General features: G+C 59.9%; 2 protein-coding genes across 6 annotated transcripts; one reads left to right on the top strand and one right to left on the bottom strand.

The window, feature by feature from the left end:
* The first annotated feature begins 1,893 nt into the window (after positions 1–1,893).
* PVALEF (parvalbumin like EF-hand containing) lies at positions 1,894–8,940 on the top strand. The gene is made up of 5 exons (XM_039500237.1): positions 1,894–1,975; positions 7,260–7,373; positions 7,722–7,857; positions 8,328–8,443; positions 8,751–8,940. Exons 2-5 carry the CDS (start codon positions 7,268–7,270, stop codon positions 8,795–8,797), a joined length of 405 nt encoding a protein of 134 aa, XP_039356171.1. The 5' UTR covers positions 1,894–1,975; positions 7,260–7,267; the 3' UTR covers positions 8,798–8,940.
* Positions 8,941–12,000: 3,060 nt separating this feature from the next.
* On the bottom strand, positions 12,001–22,329 carry LOC120383782 (alpha-N-acetylgalactosaminide alpha-2,6-sialyltransferase 2-like). Of its 5 annotated transcripts, none has more exons than XR_005588523.1 (11): positions 21,915–22,329; positions 21,303–21,471; positions 19,907–20,057; positions 19,344–19,509; positions 18,824–19,001; positions 17,962–18,100; positions 17,243–17,346; positions 16,480–16,563; positions 16,023–16,122; positions 14,320–15,198; positions 12,001–12,305 (listed from the first exon to the last, which is right to left on the bottom strand). XR_005588523.1 is itself a non-coding variant. In XM_039502017.1 (11 exons), the coding sequence occupies exons 3-11, from the start codon at positions 21,419–21,421 to the stop codon at positions 15,028–15,030; spliced, it is 1,212 nt and encodes a 403-aa protein (XP_039357951.1). In that variant the 5' UTR covers positions 21,422–21,471; positions 21,572–21,778; positions 21,915–22,329; the 3' UTR covers positions 13,552–15,027. The 5 variants fall into 5 exon arrangements, 4 of the variants coding, with proteins under 4 accessions (XP_039357951.1, XP_039357949.1, XP_039357950.1 ...); XM_039502017.1 differs by lacking the exon at positions 12,001–12,305 and adding an exon at positions 21,572–21,778 and having other exon boundaries at positions 13,552–15,198; XM_039502015.1 differs by lacking the exon at positions 12,001–12,305 and having other exon boundaries at positions 13,552–15,198.
* Positions 22,330–25,687: the final 3,358 nt, after the last annotated feature.

Genomic DNA, 25,687 nt, shown 5'->3' with positions numbered 1-25,687 from the left:
TTGCAGAGTTCACCTCCGTCTTCTGCATGGTGCCGGCCCAGCAGCCCTGTGCCGACATGCAGCAGCATGGGACGTTCCTCAGCAGTCGACAGGGTGAGCTGCCTCAGTCCAGTCCTCCTGCCGGGACTCCTCAGAACTGCCCAGGTCGAGGAGGGACAGGTCACCGCAGCCCTTCCCGGGACAGCCACGGGGCTGCACCCTCACACGTGCTGTCAGGCAGCTCTCAGGGCTAGAAGGAAGAACCCCTCACCAAGCCAGAGATGGGCCCAAGGGACGGTTCCATCCCAGCATGGAGAAAAGGGCCAGCGCAGGCTTCCCCCGAGGTCTGCAGGGGTGCGTCTGTGGCACAGGCCCATCACAACTGGAAGCCCAGGATGGTAGTTTAGCACGGCTGCACAGTCCTAGCCGCATGCTGGTAGGGTTGAGCTTTTAGCACAGCAGGGAACATCCTTTCCTGCACTTTTAATATTGAAAGCCAAATTTACATGCATTGTTAATTGTTTAGAAGACCTGAGCTTGCAAAGAACACTGCGCTGCAGCTGTCGCACTGCCACAAATAGATCCTGGCTTGGAGAAATTAAAGTCTTCTTGCAAATAAATGTTCTCCAAGAAGGCAGCCGCATCATTCAGAGCTAATTTGCTCTCTCCCTGGGACTCGAGATTACATTGCTTTGTACCCAGCTCTGCTCAGCACAATTCCCCCTTGTAACCAGCATGGAGGATTGTGAGAGTGGTTGCACAGCACACAGGCTGAACAAGAGCAGAGAGCACAAGGCACATTGAAAGAATATTCCTCCGAAGTGGAAAGGAGTCAGGTGGAGGGGGGGGGTAGTAAAATTCACCCCAGTTTCCAAGCAGGGCCCCAGCAAGGGCAGCGTTGGAATCACAGTCACGTCATTACAGGCAGAGAAAAAGCTGTTCCTCTCTCACTCACTTACAGAGTTTGTGCTCATGGAGCCACATTTTCAAAGGGCCTCTCACCCCCCTGGAGACGTTTGCATGCACAAATCAACAGCAGCTCCACATGCAAATGCAGAGGAGTTTGCACTTGTTGACAGGTGAGGCTGCAATGCCATGGGTGTGTGCCAGGCAGGTGCCCTTTGAATTGGGTTCAGGATGTGCAGCAGTGACACATTGCTCAAATACCCAGCGACAGGTTTTCCCCCACAATTATCAAAGATCGGTCTTGAGAATAACAGGGCTAAATCCGGAGCAGTTCACAGTGACGCTGAAGGCACCGTTATCCCGGGGTGTCCACTTGCATGGTGCTTTACAAACCTGAATACAACCGGTCCCTGCCCCCAAAAGTGCACACAGTTGTGATGCAGGCATTTTCTCTCTCCTCCTCCCCCGAGCCTGCCTCACTCGTACACATTACACAGGCCAGGCTGCGCACGCCTCTTTATACATATGCACGCAGGCCAGGAAGGTAGGAGTATTACTATGCCTGTTTTTCAGGTGGGGAAACTGAGGCAGAGAGAAAGTGTAATTTGACCGAAGTTACACAATGAGTCAATGATGGCTTGCGGGACGGCTTAAAATGGCTCGTGGGCTGTAGTTTTCCCACCCCTGTGCATGAGCTTCTGCAATGTCAGCCCTCCCCTCCCCCGGTCACCCTGGGGGGGGGGGGGGGCTTTGCTTGCTCCTGGAGAGAGGGAAGGTTTTCAGGACTAGGCATCTGTTCTGGAGACGCCTCCTCCTGCAGCTCTATGGCCAGGGTCCCGCCCCCTCCACAGGTGCTGAGATGCCAGCTGCTAATGAGGCTCTGCTAATGCTAAACTATGCCAAGATAATCCGAGCTGCCTGCTGCCAGCGTCTTGAAAGGGCCCAGGAGGGCTGCAGTGGCCGACAGGTGCAGCTCTCCCTAAATAGCAAGCCCAAGCGTGTGCCTATAAAAACTGGGGACATGCCTAGAGCCCCAGGAGAACTTGCTGAGGGCTGTTCGGGAAGGAGCCTGCCACGAAGCCTGCACCAGGTAAGTGCCAGCCAGAGAGCCAGGCGAGAATAAAGCCAGAGGAGAAAGAAGCTGGTGAGGAACGAGGCATCAGCTGTAAACCCTGCATGGAAACCAGGGAGAGGTCAGCTTGGAAAGAGCCCCCGGCTCCCCCGGGAATGACCTGGCCAGCCCGAGGGGGAGATGGAGGAGGGAGGTGATGACGAAGGCACCCGCCCGTCACACAGGGCCCCAGTGCACTGAGTAAGGCACTCGCTGCCCACAATGTGGGGGTGACTGTCCCGGCTCTGTCCCCACAAGGGGCCGGGTGCTCCATGGTCACTGGGAACGGGACGGCTGTTTATGGTTTAGGAGCACAGCCACCCAGGGGAGAGGTCTGCAGGGCCCACGGCTGCAGGGTTAGTTCTTGAGCCCGTTGGGAGGGACAGGTCTCTGATGGCGAACGCAGGACTTTAGGGGCAGCTCTTTGGTGGGCGTCAGAGGCCACCCAGCCCAGGGGAGAGGGGGAGGCCAGGTATCTGGGGTGATGGGCCCATGGGACATGCAGGGGCCAGCCTGCAGCCTGCCTGGTTAGAGTCACCCAGCTGTGCTGCCGGGGACTGGGGGACGGCCGGGGAGAGCCCAGGCAGGCATTGGCTGAGCCCTTGGGTCTGGTACAGTCCGGGGGAGCTGCCGGGTGGGGATTTTGTTTTGGACTGTTAAAGTTAAGTCGAAGGGTCCCTAAACCCAGGACAGGGGATCCCCCCCCCAGCCCTCTCGCTGTGACTGGAACTCTAAGTAAATACAGCACAGGAGTCCCCAGAGGGAGAGAAGGTCCCCGTGGGTCCCGGGCCTCGTGCCGGGGGAGAGGGAATACTCACCCCTGCTGAGCTCAGCAGCCTGGGCAGCACGAGGACTCAGGGCTTGTGCTGGTGCCTGGGTCCCCCTGGCACACGTGCTGGGTCAGCAGTGATGTCGGGGCTCAGCAAGGCCAAGATGTCACTGGAAGGGTATCGCTCCCCGTTTCATGTCAGTCCATCCCTGCGCTGGGGCGCCTGGCACCCCAGGAGCTCGCTGAGGGCCAGAGCCAGCGGCACAGCCGAGGGGCCGGAGCCAGCAGGGCGGGCCCCTGCCCGTCATAAATAGCTGCCGGCTGCACTGGCCCCACGAACCGGATAGTCCGCTGGGAAGGCTGAAATATTTCGGCTCAGTGTAACCCTAGAGCGGAGTCACATCACAAGACGCTGCCTTGTGAATAGAAGAGTCCCAGAGAGGCCGGAGCCTTCTTCAAAACAACATGCGACCCCCCAGAAATAAATACACGAGCTACCGTGGGGAGGGAGGGGGCTTGAGGTGCTGCCCTTTGAGCAGGATTCCTGGCAAGGCGGGGGCGATGGAGAGTGCCAGGGTCCCCGCTGGGGTCTGACGCTGCAGCTGGTCCAGGCCCCGTAGCAAGGGCACGGTGCGGAGGGCAAAGAAGAGCTCATGGAGGGACCCCATCAACAACCAACATCATAAACCCAGTGGGAGACGTCCTGCCTGCCCAGGGGAGGCAGGGGCCAAGCAGGGCTGACGTCCGCTGCCCTCCCATGGGCTGACACTGGGGTAAGTCAGCTCGGACTTTGACCCAGCTGGTCTGGGGGTTTCTGCTGGGAGCCAGGATGCCTGGTTTCTACTCACAGCTCACATTGTAGGCGAGGCACCGTTCCCCTCTGGCCCCATCTGCCCAGCTGTAACAGGGGGCTAGAAATCCCAGCGCAAGGCCGAGAAGTGCCGTGAACTAACGCCCACAGAGTGCGCTGAGAGCCCATGCTGGACGGGGTTGCAGCGGGTGAAGGGAAACGCCAGAGCCAACAAAATGGCTTCTTGGTGGGAAGGGGGCGGTTTGACTGTCCCTCTGGTCCCTGTGCGGAGAGCTAACCGGGCAGGGGCCTGTGTGGGGTGTCGTGCTCCTGGGGAATACAGTGCCGGGGCCCTGGCGAGCTGGCTGAGGGGGCGTCCGACCGTGCTGACTTGCCGTGAAAGGTCACAAGTAAAAGGAACCCTCCCAACGTGCCAGGAGAGCTCAGTCCATCCGAGCAGCTCAGCAGGGACACAAGCTTCTAAGCTAGCCCAGGCAGAACAAGAAAAATCCCCCCTCCCTGCCCTCATTCTGGCCCAGGCACTGAAGGCAGGTGCAGCAGATCCCCCAGGAGGCACTGAGAGTGCCTGGAGGTCTGAGTGTGCCAGGGTCACAATGTGAGTGTGCAAAACAGCATAGTGCCAGAGGGTTCCCAGCTCTGCACCAGGCCAAAAACAGAGGGGTGTGGAGTTTGGCTGGGATCCCAGGGGTGGGAAACAGCCTGGTAGATCATGGAACATGCCCCCCCCCCACCCACCCCCTCCAGACCCTCTTTGTTCCACCTGGGAGGAGTCAGAGATTCTCAGTCTGACAGGTTGGGTCACAGAAACCCCCTTGGGAACTGCCACCTGATGTGCTGAGACTACCTCTGAGCCCGTTTTCCCTGGCAGCTTGGGACTTCAGTACCCCGCCTGGTTGTGACAGACACGCTGGCCTGCTACAAGCACAGACCCAGGTCTGAACCACGTCCCCCAAAAGCTGCAGGCTTAACTGAAAACAGCTTAAGAAGTGCTCCTGTCTCCAACATCCAGATACCCAGTTTCCAATGGGATCCAAACCCCAAATACATTTGTTTTACTCTGTATAAAGCTTATACAGGGGAAACTCATCAATTCTTCACCCTCTATAACACTGATAGAGAGAAATGCACAGCGGTTTGCTCCCGCAGGTATTAATATTTGCTCTGGGTTAATTAATAAGCAAAAAGTGATTTTATTAAATATAAAAAGTAGGATTTAAGTGGTTCCAAGTAATAACAGACAGAACAAAGTAAAAATGACTAAGCAAAATAAATCAAAACCACACAAGTCTAAGCCTAATACAGTAGGAAGCTAAATGCAGGTAAATCTCCCCCTCAGAGATGTTCCAATAAGCTTCTTTCACAGACTAGGCTCCTTCCTAGTCTGGGTCCAGCACTCACTCACACCCCCTTAGTTACTGGCCTTTGTTCCAGTTTCTTTTAGGCCGCTCTTTGGGGTGGAGAAGTTATCTTCTGAGCCAGCTGAAGACAAAATGGAGGGGTTTCCAGGGGCTTATATAGTCTTTCCTGTGGGTGGAAACCTCTCTCCTCTCCTGTGTAAAATGCCCTCAACAAGATGGAGTTTTGCAGTCACCTGGGCAAGTCACATGTCTATGAATGATTCAGCTTTTTGCAGGCGTTCACAGGAAAGCGCCGATGTGGACTGGTGTCTCCCAAGGTCCCTTGTTAGCTAAGTGCTCGCAATTACTTGAATAACCCCTTCACACTATGTTGACCAAATCTACCTTAGGTGCTTCCTACAGCAAACACTTTAAATACAAGCACAGAGCCAACGCTCATAACTTCAGATATAAAAATAATCCATGCATACGACTAGGATGACTACATTCAGCAGAACATAACCTTTGCAAAGATATGGTACGTGGCATATCTAGCATAAAACATATTCCAGTTCTGTCATATTTACACTCATAAGCATATTTCTATAAAGCATTATGGGGTGTAACATCACACTCAGCACAAACGCCCCCTGCCCCATGCACCCAGCACAGCTGAGCTCAGCTAGGAGATGCCTGGCTTGCACCCAGCCCTGTGGCGGATTCACCAGCAGCCGAGGCCCCCCTGTGCCAGCATTTAAGGGGGAGTCAATGCCAGCACCCTGGGAGTTTCTACCTGTGGGACGCCCAGTGACTCTCATGGGGAAACCCTGCATCCAAAAGCAGGGAGCCTGGGGGCTGAGTTTGAGCTGCGGCTGGGAGCCCTGGCAGAGCCCACCCCAGCATGGCTGCTCCTGCTACACCAGGCTGTTGCCAAGGGCTGGCTTAGCTGGCAGGCACAGCCACCGGGCACCTCCTTAGATGCCCGCAGCTTCTCCAGGAGGTGTCGGTGCCCATTCGCCAGTGCCCTCCGAGTGCCGGTCTCCAGGATGGTCTTACCGCGCTGGGTCAGAGGTGCTGGGAGAATGGAAGTGTTGGGCAGGGACCTGGGGCAGGATGTGCCACCTCCACGCACAGGTCAGGGGAAGGACTCAGAGGGCTCGAACGCTCCCTCCTGCTCTGAGCCAGAGCCGCTCTCGGGGGTGAGTCGGCGAGAGCGCTACAGAGGCTGGGCTGCCCCAGCGGAGACCAGCTGGGGCAAGGGGCATGTAACACCAAAGACCTGGCTTCTGGCTGGCCCCAGTGCAGCAGGCCTGGGCCTGGCTCCTGGCAGGTTCTCAGCACCTGTTTGTCCACCTGCCCTGGCTTGGAAGGGCAGAGGCGCTGGATGGCTCCCGGTGCATTGACAGAGCTACGCGGTGGCTCGAAGTGCAGCAGCAGAGCCACGTGGTGCGGCCTGGCAGGTCTCAGCACCATGTGTGCCAGCGGGCAGTGCTGTGGCATCTTCCCTGAGGGGACGAGCTGTTCCCTCATTCGGGGGCTCTGCTCAGCCCAAGACAAGCAGCCACAGAGGGCTGAGGCTCAGTGACGAGGAGCCGCAGGTGCAGATTCGGTGCCCTGCATACGTGGGGGGGGTGGGCCCCTGGGGCACTCAGTCTGGTGTATTTCTCCAGCACTAAACCCGCTACCAGCCCTCTGCAGACTAACAAGCAGCAGGGGGCGGGGTCCAGTCCAGTGTCCCCAGCAGTTTAACCTGAGGCCTCCGCTAGCCCCCGGCTCCCCGGTGCTAGAGAACGGGCGAGAGCGGGTTCTGTGGCCTCCCCGAAGGGCAGTGTGATGGAGTAGGGGCTGTCTGTGTGGGGGATGGGGGAGCCGGGGAGGACTTTAGGTGATGGACAATACCTGAGCCTGTAACCTGAGCTAGGCAGCGGGGAGGGGAGGTCAACACCTTTGCCGGGGAAGCTAGACAAAGGGAGGGAGCCGGCTGGAGAGGGGTGGGTCAGTTTCGGTTTGGGGCTGGGTGCTGGGAGTTCAGGGAATCCTATGCTGGGATCCAAGCACCCTGAGCCCCAGAAGGACTCGATTGAGGGGTCCTGGCTGTGCCCACAAGCTCTGCTGTAGCCTGTGTTCCTGTTATCCAATAAACCTTCTGTTTTACTGGCTGGCTGAGAGTCACTGTGAGTCCCAGGAAGGGGGGTGCAGGGCCGGGCTCCCCCACACTCCGTGACAGGGAGCACCGGAGAACGTCCCCATCCACACACACACACAACACCTGCATCCTCCCGTGGACGTGCAGCCCCCGCCGGCGCCAGCCGGGCTCTCGGCTCAGCTCTCCCCTTTCCTCGCCAGGGGACAGGATGGAGGAGAATTTTTCCTGCCAAGTCAAGAAGATGGCGCTGGCCTTGGGAACCTCTCTGACGGACATGGATATTGACCGGCTGCCCTCGGAGCTAAGACATCACGGTACGGAGGGTCACGGGCCGGGCCCTGCCCGCCCTGGGATTGAGGCTGGCTCCGACCCAGGCCCCGGGTGCACTGCGTGGGGAGGCTCACGCAGATGCAGCCCCGGTTCTGGGAGGGGCGGGGGTTTGTCCCCCCACTTCCCTTTTTCGGACAGAGAATTCAAAGGGGCAGGCAAGGGGGTAAAGGGGCTCAGCGGGCTCCCGGGGGGCCAGCCCAGACTGCAGGGCTGGAAACCAGCAGCAATGAGCCAGGGCCTGGCTTCTCTCCTGCTGCGACGGGCAGGTGCCCGCTCGTGCCCCCCCCGCTCGCTTCCTGACATGTGGGTCCCCTGCCCCGCTCTGCCCGCAGCTGCCTTCAACTACAGCAAGTTCTTCGAGTACATGCAGAAGTTCCAGACGTCGAGCGAGCAGGAGGAGCAGGTGCGCAAAGCTTTCCGGCTCCTGGACAAGGACAACAGCGGCTTCATCGAGTGGAATGAGATCAAGTAACGGCCAGAGGCTTGTACCGCCCCCCCTCCCCGTGGTGCCCCATCGTGGCAGGGTAGCGCTGGGGGAGCCAGTGCTGAGTTGCTGGGCTGGCTGGCGAGAGGACTGTGCTCCCCAGGGCTGCCAGGCTGGCACCTGCAACCGGTGCCACGGCTCCGGAGTGGGATCCAGGCTGCTGCAGGCCCAGGAGCTGCTCTGGTTGCCGGCCCCGTCTCCTCTCAGCCCATGTTCCCAAGTGTCCATGGGCATCCACCCGCTCTCAGCCCAACAAGCCCCTCCCCAGACACTCGAACACCCCCAGAGGCCTGGGGCACCATCTCCATGCTGTGAGGGCTACATGGGCTGAGTCTGGCCTGTCCCTTCAAACCCCACCCGCCGCTCTGCCCCATCTGGCACCGTGAAACCCTCCGTGTCCCAGGCCAGCTGAGGCCCCAGCCGCCTCCTGAGCCTGGTGCCACCTGTCCCACAGGTACATCCTGTCCACCGTGCCCAGCACCATGCCTGCGAGGCCCTTGTCAGACGAGGAGGCTGAAGCTATCATCCAAGCGGCTGACACAGATGGGGATGGGAGGATTGATTTCCAAGGTAGGGGGCAGGCTGGCCGCCGGGGCGGGGGGGCATAGCACTTGCCTCTAGGGTATCCAAGCTCTGCTAACCCTGTCCCCCCTTTCACTGGAACATGGGGCCCCTTTGGAGCTGCCTTCTGCAGCACTGTCGGGGGGGTGGCAACCTTCAGTAGAGACTCTGCTCCCCCCAGCGGCCTCCCGGGGCAGTCTGGAAGGCGCAGGAAGCCAGCTGCAGCGTTCGGTCTCCTACCGCCCATCTCCCCGGCCCCGAAACACACGGCAGCCTGGCCCAGCACCCACCGCTCCTCTCCCCCGTCTCCCTGCAGAGTTCTCCGACCTGGTCACGAAGGAGAAGATCCCCAAGAAGAAGTGAGGCAGAGGAGAAGGAGAAGGAGGAGCGCCCCACTCCCTGGCACCAGGCCGCCTGCTTTGGGGGCAGCCCCCCGCAGAGGCCACCGCTGGCTGCCCGTGCAGCACTGTGCTTGTCCTGTGTGTTCTGTCGCCTAGACCCCAGTGTGGAGGGGAAGGGGCTGCCACACCTGGCTGGCGGGGAGGGGAGAGCTGGGGTGGGTACCAAGGCCATACCAGGCCTGGAGCGGTAGGAGGCAGTTTGGGGCCAGGGCAGGAGAGAGGGCTTGAGAAATAACAACCACTCCCCTGGCCCCACTGCAGCAGAACCTCCCCAGCACCTGCCCCGGCTGAGGCGCACACGACCAGCAACAGGCGCATTCAAGACGGTGCCGCTCTCCCCCCGGCCTCCCACCCCGACAGAGCGTCAGGGCCAGCCAGGCCGGGGCTGGGAGCAGAAAGACTGAAGAAAAACCAGATCCAACCCGGCTCCGAGCCTTGGGCCTCCTGCATCCATTCCCTTCCCCCGGCTCCTCCCCCCCCGCTCAGACTGAGCCCAGCTCAGCACCGTCCTGAGAGCCCTGCCTGTGCCAGCTGGCTGCTCTCTGCCCAGAGAAGGGCAAGTGCACCATCGGCACAGCCAGCGGGGCCTCCTACCCTGTGCAGCAGCTGCACTAGCGCAGGGAGGGTGGGGGTGGGGGGTGAAGAAAGTTCCTGTCCTTGTGCCGTGTCCTGCGTCGCGCCCGCCCCTGTCCCAGCCTCAGCACATGTATTGCAGCCCTGATGCCGTTCGCATCCATCGGGTCCGTTTCCTGCCCCGAATAAAGACTCTCTCGTGTGATCCCTTCTGCAGCTGAGCCCTCTGCTTTCGCCTGGCCAGCGCTGGCACAGCTAGGGGCCGGGGGGAGAGTGCACACCGGCCCCTGAGCCTGGCCCCTTGCCTGCACCCACAGCCAGGAATTCCCGCTGGCCCTAGGCGCTTGGCTGGACAGAGGGCAGTTAGTAGCAGAGACAAGCCAGGAGGCCTGGCTCCCAGCCCCTGGCTCTGCGCACGGGGAGATATACCCGGGGTCCACAAACCCCACCGGCTTGCTGAGGTGAACCCCTCTACCCCCCTCCCCAGCATGCAGCACCAGCCGTAGAGCTGGGGGTTAAAGTCCCTCTGGACACATCCCAGGGCCTGGCACCGCTGGGCAGTGCCTGTTCTCAGAGCCCCATGAGCACAGCTCAGCACAACTGCGGCCCGTTCTGAGACCGAGCAGAATCTGGGCCGGGAGAGGACGGACCAGAGGGGGAAGCTGAGAGCCAGGGAAGGTGCTGGTGCGATGGGGAGAGAGGAGGAAGAGGAGATTCCCCAGAATGCTGCAGTGAAAGGGATTTGGGTTAACTCGCCGCACCCCTTCCCCTGACACCCCCAGCCCGGTGCACCGTACAGCCCAGGGCTGCTCAGTCCTTAGAGCGAGGCACACGGCTAGCTGCCTGCACGCTGACGCTTGCTTCCCTGCTGCGACGAGCGCGCGGGTGAGAGCCCCGAGCTCTGCCAGCAGCGGGGGAGATCCCCCCCGCCGTGCCAATCCTGCTAATTTATTCCAGACTCCCAGCTGATACGGTTGGGTCAGCTCATAATCTCCCCCGCCCTGAGTAGACACCAGATTGAGCTGCAATCTCCCCAAGCCACAAAACCTCTGTCAGCTTCTGCCCTTCTCCCCAAAGGAGCAGTTCAGATAATCCCCCGCTGAGAGGTCCCGTTATCCCACCTAATCCACTAAACAAGAGGCTGGTTTTCAGCCTCCTTAATTGGGGATCTTTGGCCAAGCTTATTCTAGCTGCACTGGTTGCGTTCCTCCAGCGGGGATGGGCCCCACAGGGGAAACTCAAGGAGCACGGCAGCGGGGATGTGGCCAGAGCAGGCTAACGTCCGTGTGCAGCTGCCTTGGCTGACTCTGGAGCTGTGGGCGGAGAGGACTTGTTTCAGCCCATGGCCCTCGCCTTCAGTTTAACTTCTCCCTGGTGCAGAACACGGGAGCAGAGCTGGGCGAGGCCGGACCGAGCAGGCGATCCGTCTCTGAACCAGAATTCCTGGGGCGGGGACCGGGCCGGATCTGACAGATGCAACAGCTGGGGTCCTGGACACCATCGCCTGGGGGCCATGGGGCAGCATCTCCAAGAACGTGGCATAAGAAGCCAGGCCAGTGCTCCCCAACGGGGTGCAAACCTGTCAGGCCAAAGGACACCCCCCTTGTGCTTGCGGTAAGGGAGCAGCACCGCTCACTGGCAGCAGTAGTGGGCTGTTAGCTGCCACAGGGGGCGACACCCCCCCTTTGCCATTGGGGTACACTGCCTCCACATTGGGGTTAGGGTGAGGCAGCAGCAGGTGCAGGAGCACCCCCAGGGCCCTTGGGCCAGACAGAACCACGGGGCAGGCAGCTCAGGGCTGCTCTCCCCACCCGTACAGCCCCAGAGGCCACGACTGCAGCAGGGGACTTTAAAGAGGTGAAATTCCTTAAGCTGGACCAGGCTATGGTACAGCTGCCATTACAGCCCAGATGTTCCTGGCTCCCAGCCCTGTGCTTACCCCACTCCATCTATGCACGAGCAAGTCCTTGCTCCGACGGCACTGGGCCTTGCAGAGATGCCCCCAGAGTCCACTCTAGCCGCCCCCTTCCACGCCAACCCCGAGCCAGGAGCAGGACAAGGGCTGTTTGGTTGCGCACAGCCAAGCCTGAAGATCTGTCTTTGCTCTGCTACCCGGAAAACGTCTCTGCCCTGCTGTGCCGATGCTGCCAGCCCGTGGGAGCCAGCTGAGGTCACTCAATCAGGGTGAACTACAAACAGAACAGAGCCGACAAACCCCAAACGCTGGTGGACCTTCCAATACTTAGATTTACCAAGCCAGCCCAAAACAGCTTCTACAGCACCTCACTGGTTGCTTAGAAGTCCAAACAATCCCTTAAAGTGCCCAGCCTCAGGCCTCCATCCAGACACACCTGTCAAACATAATGATAAATTCTGAAAATCTTATCTCATATAAAAGAAAAACTTCTCCTGATCCCAAAGGACCAAGCCCCAGACCCAGGTCTAATGAGAACTTAGATCTTACCCAAAATACCCGCTTAGAGCCAAGTCTTGTTAACTAAACCAAAATTTATTAAAAAGAAAAGAGAGTGTTGGTTAAAAGATCAATATACAGACAGACTTGAATTCAGTTCTTGAGGTTCAGACACAGCAGAGATGAGCTCGTAGTTGCCAAAAGTCCTTTTGGAAATAGTCCAGAGGTTACAGTCCAATGTCCATATTCAGGGCGGCTCCAGTCAGTGACTGGGGATCTCAATCCTTGTGGCTTAAGGTTTCCTCCTCTTGAAACCCAGAGCAGATCCGAGATGAAGCAGGATCGTGTCCCAAGGTTTTTATACATTTCCAGCAGCCTTTTGGCCTGGGAAAACAATCGGCTCAACTCGCCTTCTCCCAACCATCCTGGCAATTAGCCCAGGGTGATTTATCCATTAAACAGTTCAGATCCAGGTGACCACAACCTTCAAAGAGATGGAGACAATAATCCTGTTTCACTCAAGTGTCTTCCTAAATGTTAATATTCCATTTTTGATCTTTGGATCAAAGCTCTAGCGATAGCCAGGACCTGTTTGCTGACATCCCAAGCCCTGAGCAGACATCTCCCCTTCTACCTCTACCAATGCAGACTTGCATTTCAAAGCTCTGCTCATTTACATCTCTTCCTAACCAGTCTGTCAAGTTCGGCCCTGGGTCAGGTGAGTCTGCGAGGTAACTAACTCTTTCTGGCCCTGTCACTTTTCAATGAGAGATTATATTACACTCAGAACGTCACACCTGCTGCACTCCTTCCCCGGGCCGCATGGGCCAGAGGGGGCAGCCGTGCCCCAGCCTGCACCAGCAGACGGGAGCGGGGGTCAGCCCGCAGGAAAGGCTAACGCCATTGCTGAGTGGTGCCTGGCTCCTGCGAGGGAAATGTCCCAAGGAAGCACTTGGCCCCATTCTAGCAGGACAGACATGGCTGCACACGACTCCCATCAAAGGGAATAGGAGACCTGTGGGTGAGGAGTCCATGGACCGCCCTCCCCCCCACCCCCGCCAGGGGCCCGGGCTACTGCCTGCAAACCAGGCCTGGGAGCCCTACAGGCAGCTGGCTCACCAGTGCGATTCAGGTGAGATAACAGGCTCCATCTCCACTGAGGGTCCCGGGCAGCCAGCCAAGGTAAAGCTACAGAATCTGTTGTATAACTTCGCCCGTTTATCCATGTCTGACCCGGGCATCGGCCTAGAAGTTAGCCAAGGCTGCTGCTCACAGGACGGAGAGACGCTGTCATGAAACGGCAGGGCCGAGCCTACGACCCAAAACTAGCCCAGCATCAGCCATCCAATGAGGGCTTAGGGGGGAGCACAGAGCACAGGGGGGAGTGCAGAGCACAGGGCTTAGGGGGGAGCGCAGAGAGCTGGGCTGGGGGAGCGCAGAGCACAGGGGGGAGTGCAGAGCACAGGGCTTAGGGGCGCAGAGCACAGGGGAGTGCAGAGCACAGGGCTTAGGGGGGAGCACAGAGCACAGGGGGGAGTGCAGAGCACAGGGCTTAGGGGGGAGCACAGAGCACAGGGCTTAGGGGGGAGCGCAGAGTGCTGGGTTGGGGGAGCGCAGAGCACAGGGGGGAGTGCAGAGCACAGGGCTTAGGGGGGAGCGCAGAGCACAGGGGGGAGTGCAGAGCACAGGGCTTAGGGGGGAGCACAGAGCACAGGGCTTAGGGGGGAGCGCAGAGCACAGGGCTTAGGGGGGAGCGCAGAGCACAGGGCTTAGGGGGGAGCGCAGAGCACAGAGCACAGAGGGGAGCGCAGAGTGCTGGGTTGGGGGAGCGCAGAGCACCGGGAGGAGCACAGAGCACCGGAGCGAGGAGGGGAAGGTGCCCTGGGATTATGTCCTTGGCCATGCAAGGGGCTGACTCCCACCAGGACGGGAATTGCTTCCCCCCCATCCCCTCCCCCGCCAGCTTTCACATGATTGATTGATTTAGAGCCGGCAGCAGCCAGGCTGCACTCGGGCAGTTAGCTCTGATTAATGCTGCTGGAACAAAGGGCGGCTGGCGCGGCCTTGCCTGCCCCACGGACGCCAGGGCACTGCACAGCCCAGCTGCGAGCTGGCAGTGCCAGCCCCACCCTGCTGCCCGAGGGGAGCAGAGCCCATTGTTAACAGTGCCCACTCCCATTCTACAGATGGGGAAACTGAGGCACAGAAGGACCGGCACCTAGCCAATGCCCCCGAGTCGGGACATCCCTGGCTCTCAGACTGCTCTTCCTGTTGTGTGGGTAGAGGCCCCTTCTTTGGCGCTGGCCAGGGGAGAAGGGGGGCTAGGGTTAGACAAAGGCTGCTCTGGCTCCAGGAGGGACGCTCTCTGTATAGCAGCAGGGGCTCATGCCACACCCCAGCTGCCAGAGTGCTGGGATCTCGCCCCCAAGGCTGGCTGGAATTTGGGGACAGACTATCCAGGAGCCAGAGGCATTGCTCTGCTTTGTAACGGGACTTACCAACTCCCCCATTCCCCGGTTATTCAGGCCGGGGAGTTCGAATGCCAGGGCTCCCTGCCTGCGGGGCCAGGCACGCTCCTGTAGTAGGCAATTCTCAGCAGCAGCAGGGAGGGACGCTTGGAGGGAACTTGGGGACCCAGCGAGCAGCGTTACAGCCCAGAGGCCTGCTCATGGTGCCAGTTCAGTCCCAGCGAAAGGCTCTGCTGGATCAGGGCTGCCATGCAGCCCCCTCCTCACGAGCTGTTCTGCAAGCTACACAGCCCCCCCAGCTGCATTCAGCCCCGCCAGAAAGCAACAGCCTGGATTTGTTCCAGGGATAGTCAGTCAGGTGATAACTCCGCTCGGGGCGGGAACCGCCCTGGGGCTGGCAGGCGGCCGTGGGCAGCGTCGCCCAGTGCAGGAGGACGCCTCCCCAAGCGACGAGGCACCTCTCCGTCTGCTGTGAAGCCACGGTGAGACCTGACAAACTCATTCCACTCATGGCGTAGGCACGAGCCCAGCTCACAGCATCCTGCCCTGGTCATGGTGAGGCGACAGTCCAACGGGGCTTTTCCTTCCCCGAGGTCCAGGCCCCAGCGTCACGCTTGACGGAGGGTTTGTTCCCAGCGCAGTGCCGGCGTGTCTGCCCCAGCGCCCCACCAGGCAGGTCCCGGCCTGAGCCGGCGCGTCAGTCCCTTCACTCTGCACCGCCCAGCACGGTCCCAACCTTCAGCCTCTCGTGTGCAGCGTGATGAGCCGGCTCTGGTGCAGCTCCTGCCACAGGCTCATCTCCAGCCGCAGGTCGTGGTTGGCGTAGAACCGCAGGGCCTTGTGCGTCGGGTCGAAGTAGTGTTCGGAGTAGGCCCGGTAGTTGGGGGTGATGAACCCGTAGGCGCTTACCTGGGAGAGGGGGTGGAGTTAGCCAGATGCTGCCAGGAGCCCTGAGCAGCCAGGCACAGACCCCATCTAAAATCCCACTGCGGGGGGGGGGGGGACAACGCCCGACCCCTGCAGCCCTTTAAAGGGAGATGTGGAGCAGAACCTGATCAGGGACCTGCTGCCTGTGGTGTACGGGCCTCCCCTGACCCGCTCCCATGTGTGTGTGTGTGGGGGGGTCACCCTCATGAGGGTCTTGCCAGCTCCGTGGGGGAGCAGCTTGTTGCACTCACTGGGAACGTGCAGATAAAACTCTCCTGCAGCTCCCAGCTAAGCGAGCAGGGCAAGAGAACTGCAGCAGCAGCAGCAACGCGCCACGCACTAGGGCTGCATGGCCGGACACGGGACCGCGTGTGCCACACACGGGGGTAGAGCCATCGCCACGGAGATGAGGGAAATACCCATGCCACTAACTGCAGCGTGTGGCTCGCAGCAGGGCTAACACACCAGGCCCGTGCAGTGCAGCCACCAGCGGGCACAGCGCAGGGACCGCAGCGGGACCATGAGCGCAGCCCAATGCAACGGCTGGGGCCCAGGCAACACAGGGCACAGCAAGGCACATGGGCCCGACCAGGAGGCTCCAGAGAGAGGCCGTAGGGAACGCAGGCTGCAGGGGTGAAAGCAGCCAGCGCAGCGCCAGGCGAGCCGTGGCTGCTGTCCCTCGAGGAGTCCAGCACAGGGGCTGGGGAGGGCGAGGAAATGACCGAGTCCCTCCCATCCTAAGGCTGGCAGTGTGACCTGTGACCAGCAGATGGCACCTTCTGCCTTGTGGCAGGAGCCGTCCCTACCTCATCGCAGGTGTGGAGGGCAGCCAGCAGCATCACTGCCCCGGTGGAGGGACGGTACAGCCTCCCCTGCGGGGTGTCCAAAATGCTGGAGCGGAGGAACCTACCAGCCAGGAGAGAAGAGGGAAGACTACAGCCGATGGTGGAGTGGGGGGACCGTGCCTTCACCCCGCGGAGCACGGGGAATTCACCGGCTTGGGGCATCCCGCCAAGGGAGCTGGGCCAGCAGATCCCCTGCTGCAGTTACCCGTCTTCTGGCGGATGGCTCCTCTGGGAGCCAGCCACACGGGCCCTGCAGATCAGCTGGGCTCCCTCCCTGCCTCCCCGGGGGCAAAGGCTCTGTCTCTGCAGCGCTCGAGGGCTCTGGGGGCTGCAGGGCCCTGGATCCAGCCCTCCCCCCATGGCAGTGCAGGGCCCCGGGAAGCGCTTGCAGGCAGAGGCTCCGACACAGGATCGCTACCGGTTCCTGACGTAGCGGATAAAATCCGGGTGAAACATCTTAAACTTCTCCGCCCGCAGGTCTTTCCCGAAGTATCGCTCCGGCCTGTGGGGAGGGGACGAGCCGGTGTGAGAACCCACCCGGCCCGAAGGGACTCCCCACGGCCATGTCCTCAGCCTGCCCAAGCTGCTTGGGTCGGAGCAGAGCAATGGCCCGTCCAGCCCAGCATCCGCCCCACCCCCAGCTCCGCGGACGTTAACCAAGACCCAGAGCCGTTCGCGCCTTAGAACCAAGGAGCAGCTCGCTGGGGCTCCTGCTGCCTCTGCAGAACTACGGCAGCATCAGAGCAGGCTGCTGTTCCTGTGCCTAGCAACCGCACCCGGGCACCACGGGCAGGGAAGCTTAGCCCTGCGCTGGCGGAGAGCAGAGGCCTGTGCTGCACAAGGGAGCCTCCAGGCCACTAGCAGAGCTCTCCAGGCCTTGGTTTGCTCCGCTTTGCCTCAGGACTCATCACAGCGCCCTGCCCCCATGCCAGGACCCCTGCCACCTCCCCCATAACAGACACTGCCGCTTTACCAGTGCCTGATGGGACCTGGCCCCCACTTCCCAAGCATTACATGGACGGTGGGCACCTGGCTCCCCTCATGTGGTGGGCACCCGGCTCCCCTCGTGTGGTGGGCAGTGGGCACACAGATCTCCTGCAGTGTGTCACCGAGCTTGGGCAGCGCAGGAACCAAGCAGCCTGTTTCAAACCAAGGACCCACCTCCCTGCCCCGGGACTCACCGAGCACCCTCATCTGGGCCTCTGTCGACAGGGCGCTGGGTCAGGGCCGCCCGGAGCTGTAGGTAATCTCGGTCATGGTCCGGGAGGAAGATGTACCTGGTTTCCTGTTGCAGTGAATACGGCGATTAACGCTGTCTTGGTCCCTGGCCCAGCACTGCCTTCCCCACCCTGTGGAGCCCTCGGCTGGGCTCTTCGTTTGCTGCTGCCTGACCTGGGGCGGTGACAAGGCAGCCGTGCTCGGCCCAGGGCTGGGAGAGCCCAGAGCCACCCCTGGCATTCAGTACACCCGGCAGCCTGGGCTCAGGATGGGTCCCACAACAGGGCTAATATTGAGGTGCCTCAGCAGAGGCAGTGTGGGGAGCCCAGGGCTGGGCGAGCAGAGGGGCTGTGGGTTGGGAGTGCAGGGCATCAGCAGAGCAGTGTGCAAGATGATAAAGTTGCGATGTTCCTCCGTAGATCTCAGAACACATTACACAGCAGGTCACGATCATTCTCCCCATTGTGCAGATGGGTAAACTGAGGCACAGGGCGAGAGGGACTCGCCCACAGTCACCCAGTAGCTCAGTGGCTGGGGCAGGAATGGAACTCCCGTCTCCTGAGTCCCAGTCCAGTGCTCCATCCATTAGGCCACACTGCCTCCCTGCTCACGCTGCTCAGACACCCGGGCTCTAGCCAGCGGCGTCAGCATGTGACGGCCCAGGGCAGGCACGTCCCCTCACCAGAGTCTGGGGCAGCTGGCGGAAGCCGTTGCTGGCGTAGTTATGCAGCGAGTTCATCATGGTGTTAGTAGAGAAGACGTAGAAGGAGGTCCTGCGGCCCACGTCCCTTTCAAAGCCCTTGGTGAGGGCCCCGTTGGTCCTGCGAGGAGAGGGGGGGAGAGTCAGCGCTGCAGGCTGCCCCGGGGGCCGCGACCCGAAAGACCCCGCACAGTCCTGGTGCAGCTTCGGCCACAGGGACGTTCTTCCGGAGCTGGAGAGAGCGTTCCCACAACGCCTGGGGCTGCCGGAGGCAGAGGGGTCTGGCGCTACCGCAGGGCTTCTGCAGCGAGGGCCACAGTCGAGCTCTCGGCCCAGGGGACCAGGCGCCCACAGCTCCGTCCTGGAGCAGGCGAAACAGCTAACGATGGGGAGCAGAGAGCACCTGTCTGAGAATGGGGAAGGCCAACATCCGCCCCTGCCCTGCTCATGTGCGCCACCCGCCACCCCTGGCCAGCCTGCCCCTCTTCCTGCGTGTGCTGTGCTCTGCCTGGGGCGCCAACGCCACAAAACCTCACTCACGCGGTGCACGGATGAGTGAACTCCCCTGTGGCCTGCGTGTTGCTGGGGGCCCTGCTGGGGGCGCTGTCACCCTGAGTACAGTACAGGTATGATCCCCACCCCCCCGCTGCGCTGCCCAGCCAGCCCCCGGCCAGCTCTCCCCTGGGGCAGGTATGCTCCCCCCCCGCTGCCCAGCCCCCCAGCGAGCTCTCACCTGGGGCAGGTACGACCCCCCCGCACCGCGCTGCCGAGCCCCCGGCGAGCTCTCACCTGGGGCAGGTACGACCCCCCACACCGCGCTGCCGAGCCCCCGGCGAGCTCTCACCTGAAGACATAGTCATGCCGGTCGATCGCAGCCCCTGCCCGGGAGCCGTTCAGGATGCCACCATTGCCCACCACGGCGCAGCGGACGCAGGGGGAGCCGCCCGCAGCAGCTCGGGGGTGGGCGTCGAACATGCGCCCGTTGGCCGACGTGTTGAGACGGGTCAGCGCGTCCCTCACAACTGGAACCACAAACCAGGGGCGGAGGGTGAGCCGGGGGCGGGGCACGGGCGACGTGCCAGGCACACGGCAGGCTTCCCCTCCAGGCACGGGGGCAGGGTGCCCAGCTGCCATGCTCCAGGCACTCCCAGTGCTAGCCGGGCTGGAGACCGAGACGGATTCTGCTCCCCACAGGACAGACCCAGCACCACCTCCGAGGGGCAGGAGTCACCCACTGGCCAGGGCCAGGCCCCAGCCTTCCTGGGAGCAAGCGGCCAGCGCTCAGCTCTCAGGGCGACAGACAGCTCCTCTCTGGGCCCCGCTCGCCCCTCACACCCCAGCACGAGCGGTGGGCGAGCTCTCACCGGGCCAGCCAACCTCCTGCCAGCCGTGGGCCCCCCCGTAGCTCCGCAGGCGTCGATACTCAGCCGGCTGGGCATGCCGGGCCCACTGCAGCACCGGGATGGCCTCCAGGAAGACGCTGCTGAACTTGGTGCTCGCGATCCTCTTCCTGATGCCACTGGGGCACCTCTGGCAAAGCAAAACCCGAAGAGCGGGGGATGAGGAAGAGCCAGGCAGCCATGCCAGGAGGGGGCTGGGGGGGGCTACCAGGGAAGGAGGCGATGTTGCCCATGGGGGGGTGGGGGGGTGTCTTTGTGTGAGCCCAGCTCTAGACACAACCAGGAGGCCCCTGGTCTGGGCAGCCACGCAGGGGAGCTCTGGGCCTGGCTGGCCCCTTGGAGCTGCAGGATGAGAGGACGCCGAGGGGGATGATGGGAGCCTGGTGGCAGGAGCCGGGCATTGTCCTCACTGGCACTGCGCACCCCTCCTGTGCATGACCACGCAGTGACGCTCCCCCCTCCAGGAACAAATCCACGGCCTGGAGCCCCCAGGCCTTCACCCCCCGAAGGGCGCAGGCAGTGCATACCGAGCTCCGGTACGTCTCGTCCCGGCCATACAGGTCCCCCAAGAACGGCTGCAGCGTGGAGCTGGGGGCCCTACTGCCCAGCAGGGTCGCCGGTGGCTGCGCTGGCATGGCTCCGGCTCCGGCTCCGGGCTGGTGAGCTCCCAGAGGATCCCTTGGGGCAGGGAGCAGAGAACAGAGCGGTTTCACGGTGCGTTCCCCCTGGGCCTGGCAAGGTGCCTGCCCGTCAGAGGGGGCGCGGGGCCCTGCTGCTTGGCTGTTGCAGCTAGGGACTTTGCCCCCCGTGGCTCGTTACAGGACGGCACCTGTGGAAGTGAGGGCCAGCGGTGCCACACGAAGGCAGCTACGCAGGAAGAAACAGGGCATTGAAGGCGGCTCTGCCCCCTTGTGCCTGCCCCCAGGCATGGGAGTCTGGTCACCACAAAGGTTAAAGCCCTGAGGTTGCACAACCAGAACCCTGCACCCCCTTGGGGCATGAGGGAATGGGACCCGACCCCCCGTGGTGCTGGATTGGCGCGTGAAGGCCCCGACTCACAGAGCAGAGGGAGCAGCTCCCCACCCTGGGGCCGCACACAGGAGGGAGGGTCAGCGCCAGCAGACTGGCCTGCTCAGGCCTCCCCCAAGTAGACAGGCAAAGCTCCCTATCCTGTTCCTGATCCCCTGAGCCCAGTCACGCGTGTGAGGGGAGGATTAGAGATCAGCACAGACACCAGTGCTAATCCAGCCCCGCTGAGGGGAGGGACGCAGGCAGGCCAGGGGAGTCGGGATCGCATCCGGCTCTGTAGGGCAAACAGAAGTGGGAGCAGGGGCCCGTGAACCCCCCCGGCCAGGACCATCGCTCCCCTGGGTGTAAGGAGCTGGGATTCTGAGTGCCAAGTGCTGGGCACCCGTTCCTGCCTCACAGCAGCCCCCACCCTGCAAACCTGGAAATGCTTCATCCCCAGCTGCCATTCAGAGCAGTGGGTGAACGCACAAAAAGGAGCCGGGGGTTCGTTTGCTTCAAAAGCAAAAATCCCCTGGCCTGCAACGCTGCCTCAGAGCCAGAGACCCAGAACCCGTCATCCTGCTCCTCTGGCCCAGGCGGCCCCAGGATGGGCCCCACACCCCACCGCGAAGCAGCCAGAGGAGTCGAGGGAAAGTCCCCAGGTTTGCTAAACATTATCCGCCTGCTGTTCGGAAAGTTCCAAGGGCACACGATTGGCACAAAGACGTGAGCGAGGGCGAGATGCCACCGCTGGCAGGGGCAGCTTGGCAGAGCCCCCAAGGCAGAGAAATCCCCCCAGATCAGCAGCACCCTAGCCACACGCTTCTGCTGCTCCCATCGCTGAGACCCACGGCAGGGACTGCGTCGCCTTCCCCGCAGCTAGAGCCCTCAGAGAGCAGATCACTTGGTCTTTACCTGTAGGAAAAGCTTGGGAAGCTCCCCCGGCTATAGCAGGTCCTGGCTTGGTACAGAAGCACCACGGTTATGCCACCCAGCAGAGCCCAGCACAGGGCACGGCTTCGCAGGCGGATCATGGCTGGAGCAGGGTCTGGGCCCCGCAGCGGTTCTCACGGCCCCACGGAAGCTGTGGATCAGACACAGAGAGACAAACCCGGCTCAGCCCCTGTTCACCCCCTCAAGCACACAGGCCCGAGCGGCCCCTCTGGATCCCGCCCCCCTCGTACCTCTCCGCTCGAACTCTAACCCAGCTGCACGTCTCGCCAGGATCCCAGGCAGCCTTGAGGCTGAAGCATGTCAGCTCTGCCAGCAGAGGGCCCTTCGGAAAGAGATCGGCGGACGGGCGTGGAGTGGACAGCTCTGTCCAGACTGGAAAGGATCCCAGAGGAGGGCGGCACAGAAAGGGGGAAGGGGGAGAGACCGTTCCTAGGAATCTGCAATGAGAACTCCATGCTATGCAAGATGTGGCTTCCCGTCCACCAACCCACCCAGCCTCAGTCCACCTCACTGTCTGCCTAGCCACCTCCAACCCAGCCACCCCTGCTTCCGTCCCACATCCCCCAGCCTCACCCGCTTCTCAGCCTTCCCGCCAGCCTCCTGGTTTGCAGGACTCTGCAGGGCCGGGGCCTGGCTCTCTGCTCCTGCCCGGGCCTCCTCGCTGCCTTTGCATCTTCCAGCGGCGCTGCCTGAGCACGGAGGGCTCTTTCCAGCCCTGGGACGCGTCTCTGAAGCACCTTTGGTTGCACTGGAAACTACGGGCGGGTGGATTGTACATGCACTGAGCTCGGCGCAGCCCAACGGAAACCCCAGCTGCAGCATACACAGGATGTCTTATCAGCCAGCAGCAGCCGGGGCCTCCTGCACCATACCAGTAACTGCCCCCTGGAGATAAGGAGGTGTCCTTTGCGGGGGGACAGCCTGTGAGGGCCGGGCAGCCTTATGCACTCACTGGGTTTGCATTCCTCCCGACCGCCGGATTTCCCCAGGGCAGTTTGTTTAGACTGTTCCAAATGCCCTTTATCAGATCATCAAAACAGTACAGAGACGTCAGTCCAATGAGACCGGCCAGCGCCAGCCTCTTTGTCAGGAAAAGGGCGCGTGCCGAGAACTCGGCAGCGAGCGGAGCAGGACAGACTCAGGGCCACACGCTGCAGCAGGCAGGGCATTGCTTCCTGGGTCAGCAGCACCCAGGCCCGAGCCAAGGGCAGGTCGCTGCACGATGCCCTCAGACTGACCCTGGGGGAATGCTGGCCGGGGCATGGCCCCCCAGGACTCGGGGACAGGGACCCCAGGGAGGTCACACTCCCAGCATCATCATGCAGGTTGCTATGCTGCTGCCATCTGTGGGGAGGGTGGTAAAGGAGCAGCAGAAAAGTCCCAACTCGGCCTCTCTCCCCTGTGGTCAGTAACTGCCCCCAGACCTGGAGGAGCCGGCCTGGCCTCAGGGCACTGGGCAGCATGATTAACACACAGCACGGCAGCTTGGTTGCTCTCAGAGGGAAGACAGAGAACACAGCCCCAGCTCCCTGCTCACACGTGACCCCAGGGCTGACTCACCGGCAGGTGGCTCCGTTCAAGGCCAGCACTTGGCTTGTGACCTTTAACAGGCCATGGGACGGATGCAAATAAAAACACATTGGGGAACCAGGAGAGCCGCGAGCCCCTCTTGGAGCAGGGAAAGGCCCCTCCTGCACCTTGCCATCCATCTCACATCCCCTTCCCCTGCCATGGTCTGTCTGGGGTGTTGGGATGGTGCCAGATTGGTGTGGCCATACTGAATGACTGGTGAGAGGTATGTCAGGGGAACCCCCATGTTCATCCTTATGACTGTGTGCTATCCAATGCAAAGTTTGTCATGGTGGGTGTCTTCAGAAAGCTCACGATGCACCAAGCATTGTTGTTATAGGGATGTTATAGGTTGTAATTTCACGTATACAGTTATGAGGCTGAAAATGTGTCCTCGTGGCTTAAAACAAGGCCAGGCAAAACTCTCCAAGAGCAGAGGGGCAGTTCACACCTCATCAGGGCATGGATGGAACAAACCCAGCCCAGCCTCACAGGAACAAAGGACACTGGCCTTGGCAGCAACAAAGGATCTGTTGGACTCTGGAGTGAGTCACCTCCCTCTTCCTTTGGTCAGTTTGGGACTGCAGTGAGGTAATGCTCACCTGACTCTGAAGGTGGGGGCAAAGCCAAGAGGAAAGAAAGAACATGATAAAAGGGACGTTTGCCATCCTCGCTCTCTCTCTCTTCCACCTCCATCTACAGCCATCACCACCAAGCAACTGAAGCGCTGATCAAAGGGGAGAGCCTGGCTGAAGCGCAACCAGCCAGCCTGTGGTGAGAAGCATCTCGGTTTGTAAGGGTTTGAACATGTTAAGAGCAGCTTAGAATGCATTCTGCTTTTATTTCGTTTGACCAAATCCAACTTCTTGTGCTTTGACTTCAAAATCTATCTTTTGTAGTTAATAAATGTGTGTGTTTATTCTATCTGAAGCAGGGCGCTTGGTTTGAAGCGTGTCAGAGGCTCCCCTTGGGGATAACAAGCCTGGTACATATCAATTTCTTTGTTAAATTGACGAACTCATATAAGCTTGCAGCATCCAGCGGGCGTAACTGGACACTGCAAGACGGAGGTTCCCAGGGTCGTGTCTGGGACCGAAGATATTGGCTAGTGTCATTCGGTTGCACAATCCAAAGTGCAGCTTCCATGCCAGAGGCTGTGCGTGAACAGCCCAGGAGTGGGGTTCTCACAGCAGAGCAGGGTAAGGCTGGCTCCCAGAGTCAAGGATTGGAGTGACCTAGCAGATCACCGGTCTGGATAACACCAGGGGAACGTCACAGCATAAACTGACATGACAAACATGGCTGCAGTGTTAGCAGAGCTTGAAATGGAGAGGACAGAGAGGCTGCAGTACAGAGGATAGCTTGGTATTTCTTACCCCCTGCTGACTTAAGAAAGGCAGCTTCACTGATGCATCAGGAGGAGGGAGAGTCAGTTATGGCTTATTGTGCTAACCTGTCGTTAGCAGGTTCTCTAGCTGATATGGAGGAAGGGCATAAGAACATACACACATTTCAACGTGTCCCCACGGGCTACCATGATGCTCCAGCTATAGCACATGCACATGTGACAAGGATGTAGGATCAACTCCCTGATTTGGATAAGCCGGGGGTTACTTCTGACGTGGATGACATACTGATACCAGCTGTTTCCCAGGAGGAGTATAAACATCAAACTAAACTGGTCCTGGGAATAGTGGAGAAAACAGGCTTTAAATTACCATGGGACAAGGCACAGCTGGGACAAGAAGTTGAATACTTGGGTACTATCTTGGGACAGTGGTAAAAGCATTATTATTAATGATGGAATCAATCAGAAATGGCAGCTAGTCCACCACCCCCAGAGTGCAGGAAAAGTGGAAAGGAAGACTAGAGAAATAAGAACAGCCTTGACCAAGCAAATTCAAACACAAGGCTGAGATTGGGAAACTGCTTTACCCGCAATCCTGATGACCATGAGAGCCTTGGGACAAGCTGGAAGTAAGTACTCACCTTTTGAGTTAATGACAGGTCACGCTAGGAGGACTCCTGTATTCCTGCTCCCACCTAGAAAACAGACACCTGAATGGGTGTGAAGGAAATTGGAATGGAAAGGAGGTAATCTCATCATGAATTTACAGTGGAAAAATGGTTGGTGGAGATTATATGAAATAAACCAAGATATGTGTTGCCATCAAAAGGAAAAGGGTCATGTACCAACCAACCAAACCTGGTTTATGGACCAAGGGATGTGATGTACTCATGGAGATATAACTAATTTCCAGTAGGAACAATATCAATGGCATCCTCCGATGACTTAAACCTTTATGACTCACCCTAGATTAACATCACCAAATTTGAGGGAGGGGGAGTGGAATGATACAGATTGGGATATGGAGATACAAACTAATCAAGACACACTGGACCAAATTGAATGGTCAACTAAACGAATAATATCTGTAAGAGGAATGCTTGCTCGAAAGTATCACCTTGTTGAAAAAGCTGTAGAAAAAAGCTCAAATGTGTGCTTGGTATGATGTTGTATGTCAAGTCACAACATGGAATGGAGTTGAATGGGCAATGGTATTCTGGATTTCTGGAACTGCCATATTATTCCTTGTATGATATCAGATGTGTAAGCAATATAAGGAAATACAAGCTTTGTGGAAAATGCACAAGGTTGAGTTGTTGGCTTATGCTACTAACCATCGTAAGATAACGCTTTAAGTTTTATTGAAACCAGAAAAGGAGACACATGATCTAATAGTTAGCGTACAAATTGCAGGTATGATTGATGCGAT

The sequence above is a fragment of the Mauremys reevesii genome, linkage group 15 (genome assembly GCF_016161935.1).
Source record: "Mauremys reevesii isolate NIE-2019 linkage group 15, ASM1616193v1, whole genome shotgun sequence".
NCBI lineage: Eukaryota > Metazoa > Chordata > Testudines > Geoemydidae > Mauremys > Mauremys reevesii.
This window is presented reverse-complemented; position numbering and strand designations above follow the sequence as displayed.